The sequence below is a fragment of the Notothenia rossii genome, assembly GCF_949606895.1.
Source record: "Notothenia rossii genome assembly, chromosome: 4".
NCBI classification, from domain to species: Eukaryota; Metazoa; Chordata; class Actinopteri; order Perciformes; family Nototheniidae; genus Notothenia; species Notothenia rossii.
In genome coordinates, this window is record NC_136902.1 from 69,285,728 (window position 1) to 69,300,512 (window position 14,785).

General features: G+C 39.8%; 1 protein-coding gene across 9 annotated transcripts in view; it reads right to left on the reverse strand.

Moving 5' to 3' along the window:
• Positions 1–14,785, reverse strand: part of tenm4 (teneurin transmembrane protein 4) — a 151,448-nt gene that overhangs the window by 68,508 nt on the left and 68,155 nt on the right. For 5 of the 9 annotated variants that reach the window (XM_079673676.1, XM_079673682.1, XM_079673679.1 and 2 more), the window contains 3 exons: positions 10,573–10,816; positions 7,989–8,087; positions 6,822–7,057 (listed from right to left, as the gene is read on the reverse strand). In XM_079673676.1, coding sequence (XP_079529802.1) covers positions 6,822–7,057; positions 7,989–8,087; positions 10,573–10,816 — 579 coding nt within the window. Of the gene's footprint in view, positions 1–6,821; positions 7,058–7,988; positions 8,088–8,299; positions 8,375–10,572; positions 10,817–14,785 lie in introns of all 9 variants that reach the window. The other 4 variants (XM_079673678.1, XM_079673683.1, XM_079673681.1 and 1 more) reach the window with 2 other exon arrangements.

The window sequence follows — 14,785 nt, forward strand, 5'->3', positions numbered from 1 at the left end:
GGATAGAGGCACAGGAAGTAAATTCCAAAGAACAAAGAACAATACATGGTTTAATGGTTAATGGCATTTTGTTTAAAAGTGCTGAGCACTGCGATCAGGAGATGAATGGTCCCCTGACCTCATGGGACAACATCTGTCTCCCGACACCAACATCGACATGGACCATCCCCAGTGCCCTGTCATTTCTCAACCCCATTACCTTTCCATTCCCTTGCAAAACTAGGGGACAAAAGAAAAAAAAACATCAGCACGGAGACACGAGGGTGTTTCAATGTGAACACAGTGGAGGGAGCGTAGTGATATTTTACAAGGTCGACTAAATAAATGTCCTCTGGAACAATGGCAGCAGAGTGCAGGACAGAGGAGGAGGGGCTGACCATGACAGATCACCAATAAGAAAATGGACAAGACGAGCTTAGCAAAGCAAAAGCCACCTTGTAATCTATCAGTCAGCAGAAAAAGCCCGGAGACTCAATATAGCTATTTTATTGGTTTGTTGGTTCTTTTAAGCTCCTGAAGTAAATAACCACGCAATCCAATTATAAAGAGTGAAATTATCTGCCAGTCGTAGTCCAAAGCTGAGAATAAGACCTCTCCAGTCCTCTCAATATGTTTTTTTTCTCCTTTTATAGGGCGCTTAATCTATATTATGTCACCAATAAGCAGTCAGGGACTGTTCGGAGAACACTGAGTATGACTTTTCCATTATTATCAGTTCTTTGCATGAAAAGCAAAAGTCGTTTTTACTATTTGTATTTGATTATTTTACTGTAGGTCCATTGTGCAATTGATCATATACAAAACAAAAGTTAAATGAACAGAATGTGGTCTTGTTTACCATCCCACAAGGGGGAAATCAACGCTTTAACTGTCATCTTTTATTATGATGCTGTTATTATTAGTTTTATAACCAAAATATGTTGCACCAAACTGCAACCCCTTCACAAAAACACTTGAAAATGTGCAGCAGAATCAGGTGCTTCTCAGAGCAAGGTCAGCAAACTTCAGATGAGAGAAAGGACTGGGACACTGATTGATTTGCATCCTTTTAATAGTGCAATGTGTCAACACTACTGTGTCTTCATTAGTCTAAAACAAGCCTTATTAATAGTCATATGCCATGCTGACCGTATATTGCTTCATTACGCAATATATACCATATTATATCTCCTCACTTCTAAATCAAAGTGATCCCCTAAGAATAAGAGGAGGTTTACTTACTCAGACTCAGCTATTAACTTTAAATTGATAGAAATTCCCACATGAACGTGACAAGTTGAATACTAAACCAAGTATAGTGTCTGATGAACGGAATACATTGGGTCCTTCCCAGAGGAAACTGCATCAAACGTAGATGCATTAGAGAACACCATCCTGCCTGGTTCCTCCATTAGTTTCTCTGTAAGTTTGATGGCCTAACATTAAGATCATTTTCCACGTTAGTCAACATAGTCAAAGTACCGCATATTTTGTGAAATATTTAGATAGTTTGTGAAAGAAAAACACAAGGAACAGGGTATTTATCAGGTTAAGCCCAACGCAAACAGTCCCTGAGATGATGAAAGTTCAACAGCAATACCAGCATCTGTTCTGTGTCCATCTGGTGGCTGTGGAAATGACTGTGTCAGTAGAGGACAACCAGTGAAGAGACAGATGGCTATGTTTGTCATTTTGTAAGCTCCAGAAAGACATTCCTTTTGATTTGTAGCTCTACATCGGCTGGCGAAATGGAAAAAGAGTCAGTGCATGTTGCTGGCAGAACTAACGCAAAGTCACCAAGCACGGTGTCATTCCAAGTGTCCTAGTAATCACGTCTTTGTGAGCCCCATTCTTCATCCCATCCATCCCTGAGGCCCCTAATGGAAAATGGTTGAAGAGGCCTCCCCCTCCCTTTCTAAATCCAGAGATTTACTTCAACGCCTTCTTGGTATCTGTGATATGCAGAGTATTGGACACGAGCCAGTGAGGAGCCCCCTGATTTTGTTTTGCTTGCTTTTCTAACTTTGCAAACATCATGGAATGACACTTCGGAAACTGCCACAATTGGCTACGAAATGAAGACAGGTTGTGGAATAACAAGGCACTTCTAATGAGATGGTCACCAGCAGAGACAAGCTGTGTCTGTGTTCCAGCGATGCCACTGACCTGTCAAGAATACTGCACTTCGTAGCATCGCCCATTTTGTCCTGAGCACGTTTTGTGCCCTCCTTTCGCTTATCTCTTGGCAGGAAGTTAGGTCACGCCATTTGCCAATTAGGGAACAGCGCTACTGTAGTAGAAGACTTTGCAGCCAGGCTGAGGCAGTCAGCACTTATTGCTGTGGGTCATCTGCCAGCATTCCTGTGCTTCTATCTTTTGATCTGATAAGCAATTTCCAACTAGTGCACAATTCAAGGGAAGCTATGATGAGAAGACTCATTTTTTCTAATCTTACTATTCAAAATCATCAAATACTTTCTGCATCTAAAAAAAGCCAAGCTATTTCAAGGTTTGAGCCAGCAAAGATAAAGATAAACCTTGGATTTAAAAATCTTTTAACCATATGGCCAATTAATTTCTTTAAAAAAGGTGTTACACATGGCAGCCATCAGTTGCTCATTTGTCACCTAACTATATTTACAGTTCTCTTACTTTCACAGTCTCAGGCGTGAATCACCGCTCATCCTCACTGAGCACATTTGCACACAATGCAAATGTGCAGTTACATTGTTGTGCTAAATAGCTTTTACAGCTAACCGTCTTTCAAGCAGTGGCGAGCCGTCAGGGCCCTCTTGGCCCTCTGTGAGGGCCTAAAATATTCAAAAAAATAATATTTGAAAACATTAAAAAAATTTTTTAAAAAATATTATTTTTTATATATTTTTTTTGTTGAATGTTTCATTAGTTTTACCTAAATAACTTGATTTAATTATATTTAAAATAACATTTCCAAATAAATAAATCCTTCGAATCTGCCTGTTCAGTTTCTGTTGGAATGTGAAGGGTTAAAAATGCCGTATCTGCGAGTTACTGTGAAGACGGGAGAGCTTGTTGGTCCCTCTCTACATGCACAGAGGGCCAGCAGGATCGTAACCATAGACTGTATCGTAACTCAACGAGAGAGCAATGTCAAATGACAGTACAATAGACCAATCATATCTTCCCTCTAAATGGGCGGGCTTTATTTTCGCGGACTGTATGACAAGTTCCGCCCGCTGTGAAGTCTATGCAAGTGGTGAAGTGACGCGTCCTCAAACCCGGAAGTAAGCTGCGCTCGGATTCCCTCGACTTGGCTGTGGGTGCCCTTTCATGATAGGTGTTTATATAAATTGTGTTTTTTTGTGTGGTAGAGGGTCGCTGTCACTGATGCATTTTGAGCCCCGGGCCGCTGTTTTGATATTCTGCTGAGGTATACGGTGTGACGTAATAACTCTTCTTTTTTTTCGAGGGGGCGTCAGAGGGCCTAGGTATAAAAGTCATGGCTCGCCACTGCTTTCAAGCGTCACATTATTACAATAATGCACTGAATAAATACAATGTAAATATAGTAGAGACTGACTTGGATACCAACTGAGAGTTTCAGCAAAGAATCAAACGGTAGAAATGATGTATTTCCATGTAAACAGTTTCTGGCTTTAAACATAACACTTTTAGCATAATTGACTAGAGTTTATGCTGTTTAGTAAACGCTTTACAGTAGCTGATTTCAGTATATCACCATCTGGTATACCGTATTGAAAAAAGGCTGATTTAGAAAAAAAAAGTAAGTAATATGTAAGTATGTTAAAAAAATAAATACAAATAAAACCCTTTTGTGTTTGAACCATATCACCACACCTGTCATCATTATACATAATCAATATGTGGTGCAAAGTCCAACAACTCTCTGTCTGAGTGCTGGTGACACAAGAGCACACATTGGGTTAACTTGTTTTGTATAGATATAAGGAAGTTATGTTGGTACATTAGTGGGAAGACATTTGATCTCACATTAGCCTGCAGAAATATTACTCTTATTAAATCATGAAATGAGATTGCAGCATTTCCAATAAATAGTAAGTATTACAGAATTTTAAAAAGTAAATTATTGCATTAATGAGCTTTGCATTTAGGTGATATTTATGATTGATTTAGCATTTATATGAAATGTCTGTGTTTATTTCCTTAAGCCAATCGAGCAATTTTCCACATTCAGAGTAACATAAGTGTTGACAAATCTATAAACTGCAAATATCACATAGGTGTAGTACAAAGCCTCAATCAAACAATGCAGTATTATCCTGAGGTACTTAAAGACAGATCAACTAAATAAACCTTTGTTTCAGAGAAGATCTTTTGGGGTTGGATTATAATGCAGTTAAATATGTTCTGGGGCCCAACCTCTTTGTCCTTGGCTTCATACCCATGGTGGAAAGAAGTGAACACAGGAGGATACTGGTGACCTTAAAATGAGAAATATATAACAATGTGCTAATGAGCGAGCGACCACAGAGAAAATAATGGCATCTTAAAACTTTGACCTTTTTTTAATATCAAAATGTGCAATTTTTAAAAGTTCTGACAAATAAAGCCACGCTTCATGTCAAAATATCTGTCATGATGTTTAATTGGGTTCATTAGACATCCCACCCAGAGTTCCCAATTACAGGCCTCAATAATGAATTGCACTTGAAATTAAATGTATTTTCTCATCAGCCTTTAATTAAATATGGACCTCGTTCTTGATTGGAAATTCCGATCTTAGGGTGAGGCTTGGCCTCCAACATGTTTACTTGTGGGGCATCGGGATATGGACGGAGTTTTGCAGGGTATAATTACACAGCCTGATTAAAGACTATCAGGTTGATGGGGCTTTCTGGCTTTAGGCCAAGTCAAAGCAGTAAACTGCTGTAGACACGACTGTATCTGTGCTTCTGCAGCTAAACCACACAGCTGATTCCCTAAACAGTCCAAAATAGAACTTTCTCACTCCTACCCTCAAATTGTTCAATATGGAGATAATCATCATGAGCAGAAACCAGCTGATTCTTTTTAATCCAGCACTGTTCTGAATTTCAAATTAAACAATTTAAATGGCTCTGGTGACAAAAAATGAATAATCAGATTTGAGTTCGTTTGGCCTCAAGGAGAAGCAGAACCGATTGCTTTCTTGATTGTTACGGCAAAATGCAAATCTATAACAAATGTCTTCAATGAAGAATTCATTTATCTCACTGATGAGGACCATGCTGAAGGATATGGATATTCTTTCACCGACTTTATTCATATGAACTACAATATTCTTACCATCCTTCACTGTAACCATTTATATGTAAAACAGCCAATCAGATGTAATGAATATCATATTGGAAAAATATATTAAAAAGAAGTGTGGGAATCAACTCCCACAAATCAGGCTGTATTCACGTAAAAAAGGTGAGGCTAGCTTTTCATGTCGACTACCAAATCTATGGGCCAATCAAAATGACAAAGATATCCAACAATATTTCAATCCCGACCTTGAACATCCCTGTTTGACTTTACATGTACAGAATCTTAACCTGTCTGCTCTCCGTTCCCCGCACTACAGGAACCCTTTGTCTTGAACCCTGTCACTCATTCCTTTAAAATATTGTCAGTGTTATTCCTCCTCCCTACTCTGGTCTTGCTCCTCATATCCTCGTTCCAATCCTTCATAGCCCCAGTTAGGTTGACTTCTTTAACCCCACGCTTACCCCTAAGCCTGTTTCTATTTATCCTAAATGCAAACACCCCAACACCTTTTGATATTTACTTGACCGTTGACTTACCCACAATCCTCACTGTTTCCCATCCCCTTTTCTACCTGACTGCACTGTTACTGAAGATGCTGCTGTTATTGTTGTTTGCCATAAATGAATGATCAACTTTCCTGTATCCTTTTTTAAAATGTCATTCATGTAACAAACAAATGAGTGTTTTGTTATGTTTTTACTGACCAATTTACTAATAGTGATCCAACCTTTGTAAAAGCTACACAAAATACTCTACAACAAATACTGAAAGAGCAACAGCTTGCTGGGATTAGACAGTGTAGCGGTTATTAGTTGTAATAGCCAGGATGTGTAAAGCTACCAGAAAGAACATTGAAATAAAATCCAATAAGAACACAGCTTAATACGTGATCTCCAAGAAATACAGTAAAACAAAAAAAACATCACAGCAATTACTCTCAGAATCCACTTGCAGGAACATCCGTCTCGAGTTTATATTTTTATTTTGTGTCCTTATAACTGCTTCTTCTGACCGTTTACAAGTGAAATTCTGTGTAAACAGTCTTGTATATAGATCACAGGAACGAACAAGAGATCAGATATCACCAAATATGAATATCATTCCCTTAGGCAGGCAAAAAGAGCAGCACTGATTGAATAGCTTAACTCAGATATCACAGCTCATAGTCCTCACCCAGCTGGGACCTGGGTATGCTGTTCAGGGAATATTACACCAAATAAAATGAATAATCTAAATGTGCAAATCCTCTCTTGTGTGATGGCTGATGTCTTTTTAATTCATTTCCTATCTGACCTATTCACAAGAGCAAGAAACTGTCTTCCCCATCTCTGCAGATTCAGTCAACCCAATCTATGAATGGTAATGTTATTTTGGACGAGGTGTGTGGGCGAGGAGTCAATCTATGAGTCGCTTTATAACTACGCTCATATGAGCCACAGAGTGCGGATTCTACACTATTAAAACGGATGATAGAGGGAGCACAATGGGCATGGACTCATCCTGTGTCTGCAGTTAAGTAAGGGGTGGGGCCGGGGGTGTATAGGTGGAGGCACTCACCCCTGTGTGTAGGAGCATCAGAGGTGACTCACCAATGAAGTAGGCCAACAGGAAAAGCAGTGTTACTGAGATGAGGATGGCACTGAGAGCAGCACATTTCCAGTTGCAGTGCTTATAGGACTTCTTCAGGCTGAAGGCAGGTCGAGAGAAGGTGTTCCGAGGCAGGGGCCGAGGGGGGGGCGAGTACACCGTGCTGGAGGTCAAAGGGTATCCTGGTGATGTTGTGCAATACATTGGTGATGTTCCACCTGGTTTGAACAGGAAGTGCCTGGGAAAAAACATATTTTTTCTGTTAGTCTGAACAGAAAATGCACATTTCTCAGGGATCTCTATCGTCATATTACTGTGGGTTACTGTGTATCCAAGTGCAGTCCCTTCTACTGGTAAGTATCTCTGTTTCCAAGCACCTTTAATACCGTTACCATAGTCACGCTTCTGTCAGATTAGTGGGAATGCTAAAGCAAACTGGCTTTTGCTCAGTCGAAACTGTGAATCAATATTAAATCTAATTTACAGGACTAGTGACCGGAGCTGGCTCTTGTTTACGTATTCATGCCAGCATGGTGAAGAGTAATTCCCAATAACTATGTGTCAGGGCTGTCCGCATGAGAGATACCGTATGTAAGGTTGCAGCATGGAGTGGAGCAGATTTATTCGCCCTTGAAGAGCATGGCTGGCTATCTCAGAAAACATGTGTAGCTGCATATCCAAAAGCCGTATGATCGGCCCATCACAGAGTCAGTGGATGAGGCACTGTCGTCAAGGCCGTTTTACCGACTAGTTTACAAGAAGCTCCTGAGCGACAGCGACGTGAATGTGATTGAATGTCACATTACAATGTGTGATGTGGAAAGTCACTGGGACCATATTTTGTTTATGAATATCAGGACAAAACTCAGACAGATCCTATTCTCAATAGGAGAATACATGGGCAGCTGCGTTTCATAAAGCGGCCATGCTTAACATTAATCAAAGTAATACAACCCAACAATGTGACTAAATGCAGATTGTTAGTTGTATCAAACAGGTAGGGGACACATACAGCAGCGATTCTAGCACTGCAGGGGACATACACAGATGATTGACAGCATTTTAAATAGAGGATGGTCGATGGAAAAATAGTGCAGGCATCACTATTGTGCTCATGGCAAAGCAGATTGTGACAGTAGTGTGAGCCAGATAGCAAACATGCAACATACCCGTCGTTGTACGAGGCATCACGGCGTGCTGATGCCAGAATGTCCATCTCAATGAGGTTGTCCTGTAAAGTCTCTAGGAATGTCTGCTTTGCTATGTTTCTACATACAGGTGAAAAGATGGATATGAAGCTAGTGTGAGATGTGCGTGCAAAACACAGAAATGCCAATACAGAATGTGATCACCAAGCAACATCAAAAACAAATGGAGATCAGGACGGACAGTGTGGGGAAAAGAAACCAAGGCCCTTATGGAACTACTTCTACTACGGTGTGAGACAAATAACATCTAGCTCTCTTGTTCCCCTCGTTACCTTGTTTTGTACGAGCCCTGCCCTTCTCTGCAAGCGTCTTGCTCTTCTCTAATAAACATTAGAGTATTCTGGCTCCTTTAAGGTTGTTATTGGAAGAAAACAATACATCACTTACTGTACAAATGAGAACCTTAAGGTTTCTAACATTTTTTCTCAAACAAAACACTTTTTCGTATAACAAATAAGCTTGTCACTGAAGTTCTTACACTGGATAGTTTCATTAAATACAGTTTTTTGAGATCTATTTAAAGGTTGCAGCACTAAAAAAAAACAAGCATTTTCAGTTCATTGTAAAGTTTCTAGAGACGCATGTCTCATTTCTCCCATAATGCACTCCCCCCGATGAGAGCTCTGTTCCACAAGGAAATACTGCAGCACTGCAATGGAGAAATGAACTGAGCACATGCAATGGGCAGGCTGAACACGTTCTGTGGTACAAGAGAAAAGCCTTGTTTTTGAACACTGCCCCTACGAGGTCAGTTTGTTCATGGTCTCTCAAGCTAGTGTTATGCGGAAGGATGCTACTTTTAATGAAGAGAGAAAGAGATGCTTGGCAGAAATTCTAAAGGAAATGGTGAGGCTGGATGGTGCCATCCAGCTGCTGGCATTTCTCCAGTGGCGGTGCAGAATTTATCAGGGCCATTTAAATTAACTAAATTAAATTCACAACAGTGACAATGAGGGTCATTGTAACACTATTACCAAAGCAAAGGTGAGGCGCAATATGTGTGTGTCCTTGTGGATATTACTCATAGTTTCAATTGAGAATTTTAGTAGTCGCCCATTTTTCAAGACTATACGTCATAAAGCATTCTTGCCTGTTGTACATTCACTCGCCTTACCATCTGTCTTCCCCTCCACAGGGAATACCTGTGCAGAATTAACGTTGGAGCTGGATGCCATGTAATCATTCATTATACTACTAACTGTCCTTCTACCGGCTAAAATTGATGCTCATTTTCCCGTTGACTGAACCATCTCACAAAAACTGAAGGAAGAGACAGTACCGTAATTCAATTCATGGCTGGTGTTTCGCCATGCCAAATCAGCTGTTAGCTATTCTCCTGTCAACAACAGTTTCATTCATGGCATGGTGTTTACTATATATCCTATACTATGAAACAGTGAGGTCCAAGTTGTTCTCCCTGGATTATTTCAAAAGGTCCTGATAATGAAAATATCTAATTGAAGAGTTTTAAATAAAGGAATCTATAATCATTTTCTTGGAATCACGGCAACGCAATGGCTTTTTATTCAAATGTTCCTCATGAAGCTGTCTCGAGAACCATCCAAACAACTTAGCCATCTATGCTGCAATTCCTAAGCAATATGTCAGCAAAATGTTAAGTCAAACAAATTAACGGTTGCTGTGAAACTTACTTATGAATATGTCTCGTAGATGTTTGGTCTCACTGTCTTCTGTTTCTTAATGTGGCAACAGGGAGCTGAGCACAGCATGCCATTTGGTAGTATAACAAACTGTTATTAGGGGTCCACCACTAACAAATATAGATCTCGAGAGCTCTCACATAACACCGCACGTCCTTGGGTCCTCAGCAGCACACATGCCAATTGTGAAATGGATTGAAATAAAGTGTGTCTAGAAGAACAAGGACACACAGACTCCATTTTAGTTTAGTACGTTTTTTGATTTCCTCAGCAGGCAACCTGATCACACAGAGAAGTACAGTTTTGTATTTCAACTTTAAGCCGTGTAATATGGTAATTGTGAGGGTACGAATAACAAGCCTCGTTTCCTTGATTTCCTACCGACTTGCAATAAGACCAACCAAAGAAATACCAACAGATAGTCCCTTGGTTACAATAACACTTGACAGATCTACTTCACACAAGGGCCTCCTATCGGGAAATGTGCTAGAGAACTAAGTACTGATTAATATGAAATAAATAAATCTTGGGGCTGAAGTGGAGGACTATGAAGCGTGATCACAGGAGCCTAAAAGTATTTTTTGCCAGAATTGTTTCATTTTCAAGTTCTTAATGACTCTGCTGTTCAAACTCAATAGCTTCCAACATAGGACGCAGACCCAAAAGCAGCACTTTTCTCTTGTTTGCCACAAAATCATGTTCATCACAAATGTAAGCCTTTGCCCCCAGCAGGTTATGTTACATCATATTGCTTTTCTTCTCGATAGCAGTGTGGTAATTTAATACGGAGCGGGACAACATGAAAACCTGGGTTCAATGCAATAGCACCAGCTCATCCTCACCAACATCTCTATAAATCGTCAGGGAGATGGGTTGCACAGTACCTGGTTTCCAAGGGGATGTTGCTGTTGAGTAGCCAGTTGTCCTGTGTGCAGTCTTGCCCACTGGCCGGACCCTCAGGAGGGGCAGAACTGTCTGTCGGAGCGGGACTTGGGTTACTCCGCGGTGTGTAGTTGCCCCTGTTCAAGGAGTTAATGGAGGCCGCATGGTGCTGATGATTGGGTGAGTGGGAGTGGGAGAGAGGGAGAGGGGGCGTCCGCAGCCGGGAATGGTTTTGAAAGGCTCCGTCTGGAGGCAAAAATGAAAGAAAAAAAGAGAACACTTTAGAGAATAAAAAAAATACAGAGCTTCAAAACTACTGCAGATCCACTGAGGATGCATTTTCTAAAATAATTGTGAAAGTGTGTGAGTGAGTGTGCTAGCAGAGTAAGAAGAGCCTCATGGAGTTATTTGAACTACCTAAGCTGCTACGTTATGACTGATTAATGATGAGCCATAGTTTCACCCGAAGATACATTAACACCTTAAGATTTATTTCAATGATGAGCTGCAGCGCCCTTACGCGAACCACTCTTAAAAAAAGTCTGTCTTCTGTGCATTATTTAATCCAACTGGTCTCTATCAGAGAGTGCTTTCTTGCTCCCACAGAGACCTGTGATAGTTTATTCTGACCAGACAGCGGCTCCTGTGTAAACACACAAGCTGGCCAATTGTTAAAACTGACCAACAGTTATTTATCAGAGGAAGGGTGTTGGAGACAGGACTAGTCTTCTTTAAATAAAGACACAGCAACATCATTACTTGTTTTATAAAAAGGTTGCCATTATTAGATGCAGGTCAATGACTTTGGTAGCAGAGCTTTAAGCAGCCCAAAATAAACACACTTTTTCTTCTTGTCAGGTTTTTTTTACCAGTTCTCTTGTCACTCTACATCAGGGCATTTGAAAATATTAGAAATATAGACTATAGTACAGATTGTAACCAGTGGTCCTGAATGCACTACTCTATCAACAAGATAGAAGACCAATGTCCTTGTGTATCCATTTATTTCCACATCTGTTAAGCCATTCATCAATCAATGAACTGCCGGCTATACACAGAGTGAAAGAGTGGCTTTTCTAAGGCAGAAAGCCTCCTTTATTTCACAGATATTCACAACACTAAATTGCCAATTTACAGCAGAGAGAGTGGAATAGAGACACACCGATGGCTTATTGTGTATAATCAGATCCTTTATTAAAGGAATACTGAGAAAAAGCTTTGTGTCACATCAGATTTTCTAGGGGTCGGGAACATGAGGCTGCTATATCAGCAATGTGTCACTCAAGATAGATGGATGAACAAACTGTTGAGGTACAAAACTGTCTCTGCTGAGAACAAAGTAGCATTAAGCCTTAGTGCTAGAGGCATTTTAGTCACATGGAAAGAGAGCCTATTGTGTTCTCAGGTAATGTGCTAACGAATGGCTCGGCGGACAAAAACAAGACACAAATGTATCGTGTTGTATTTAAGTGTCTAGCATATGCTAACATCTCTGCCTTGAAGGATTTTAACAAGCATGTGCTTCACAGGAAGTCTGCCGGTTCCACACCTTGTAGTGTTTTAGCACAGTTTTATTTATATTTTGTTTCATTAGCCCTTGACAAAAAAGTCTTCACCTTCACAACATACTTTAACTCTGCCTCGTTTCCATAAACTTGTTCTATAGGAGGAACCTGACAGAAACTGAGTGTGACATCATGAATCTGCCGCGCTGATGGATGGTTCCATACTGTGCGCACTTTTGCACAATGGTGCCCTCGTAATTAGCCGAGCCGCCGAGAGAGAGGCGCTCCACAGTCCTGATGAACAATAGACTGGTATGAGGTGGATCCACACAGTTGTTGATGACCTCCCTCCTGCGCAGTAATGTAGCTGATCCCTAAAGCCATTAATAAGGTTATGCTAATTCAATACAGGGACAGCACAGACGTTCGCAGAGAAATATATCACTAGGACAAATGCTTTGCTGCTCCGGAATGCATTTACTGCTCGGTAAACAAATACTTTAATTCCTATGAGGATCAAGCAAAAGTGCGGTACCGAGTGAACATTTGCAATATGTATTTTAAAGACCTCAAGATAAAGTACTATTTACTGCAAGTGTATGTGGGCTCTTAATATACTGTTAATTAACTATTCTATTTTCTAATGTTTGGTGATTTGAGCAGGTCTAGACAACTTGTGCAATAGTCAGATATAACAATGTAATTTGAGCAATAATAAAATAATTAGTATTGATTCATTTTAAATTAAACTAGAGAATTAAACTGGATAAAAAAAAGCAAGATATTTTACTTGAACATGTATGGACATTCATATTTTAAACTCCTCTGTTGTTATTTTAACATATAAGTGCTATACAGGTTTGCTCAGTTGTAACAAAATGTTCCCAAATATAAATGTACAATCTAATCCATTTCAGGTTTCAAAGCGGATTAAGGATCAAGTCAAGTTTTATTTCTATCATCTGCTGGAATATTTACTTTAAGCTAGAGCTATTTTATTATTTGGAACAGAGAAACAGATCAATTGTTACGTAACACTTTCCCCATTAACTATTATAAAGCATTTAAGAGAAGTCTGTATATCTAGTTCCCTCCAAATACTATAAAGTCTACACAAAAGTGTTACTATTGTAAACTCGCCTATTTGCATAAAAGTCTTGGCATTTCAATGCATTGTAGAACATATTGTACAGAACTAGACAAGCAATGCATCATGATTTAAATTCAATACCTGGCTGCAGGCATGTTTTCCCCTTATCCAACCAATGACCCTTCAACAGGCAGGTAAGTAGTCACTGTTATTCTTGTGGAGATAAACAGAAAGACGAGAAGAAAGACGACTCCCGCAGATGTGGTGATTCAGCAACAATTACTCACTACTATCAAAAGGACAGAAAAAATAAATGGCTTTCTATTGACCGACTTTGCACAACGAAAAGGAGATTCATTTGTTATCAGAGAGACAGAGAAGGAGGACTTTCGTACAATGGCTAAACTTTCAGATGGCATTCAGAACTGAAGCCACAAGATATCCATTCAGTCTGGGACTGTGGTGTTCATTTTTCTTCCTAACAGATGTAAGCGCTGGTTAAAGCCTCCTGACGCCATTCTAGACTTTAGGTAATTAAAGGAAATCCACTGCATTAGCTGGGACCTCAACCCCTACCATGCAAGATAACATGTGTCTGAATTATTTTAAGATGTATAATTGTGGGGAGACAACTGACCAACTTGGGAGGTATACAATATCTACACTATAAAATAAAGTCTAAAATACATTTCAATTTTAAATCTTTTCAATATGAGATTTAAAGAAGAATTTGTTATCAAATACTGAGTGTGTTCACTATTACCTCATGATGAATTACTCAATGTAAAAGATCTAGCAGATGAATGTCATGATAGTGGGTATTTAAGAATAAACATTGAAAAATATCTTATTAAACTGGCAACTTTAGAGGATTCTACAGTTGTGGTAGATGTGCTACCTGCGTGCTCCCTATACAGTTAGTTAGAGTGATTATTACATGTATTAATGATATGCAAATTGCAGCGTGGATTCTTAGAGACTCAGAGTTGTAATGAAAGCTGAGGAAATCAACAAAACCAAGAAAAGAGATAATTGAAGATGCCACTATCTAAAAGAGCAGCATCATTCATTGATATCTACATGTGAATAAAATTACACTGACATCATCTTTGCCCCATTTGATAACACTGGATTCAGACAGAATTTTCCACTGCGAGGTGTCCAGGGAAAAGGTCTATTTCTGTACAAGGACAGTGGATAAAATCCACAGCACCGATGGTCACACCTGATGAAATAAAGTGATGTGACATGCAGCGGACACCCGGTCAAAGCACTGAGGTGTGAACCATTCGATACAGAACTAATCAAAAGCTATCCCTGCCCAGATAAATCATTATATCTTGCTTACTGCCACATCCCCTATGGCTAATCATAGGAGCAACATTTCCAGTTGAGTAGCATTTGTCTATAAAAAAAAAACTAATAGAATTTGTCATGAAGGTAGTGAAGCCTCACTCTCTCCCGGCTCCCTGGAGCTGGTTCTCTCTGCCGGACCTGCTGCACCATTAGAGAAGGTCTGAAGGGAAGAGCCATGTGGGAATACTAGCTGTCTTTCCTGGACTCATTTGAGAGGTAACAGGTATCACAAACAACACATGGTGAGCAGTACGCTCAGCTCCT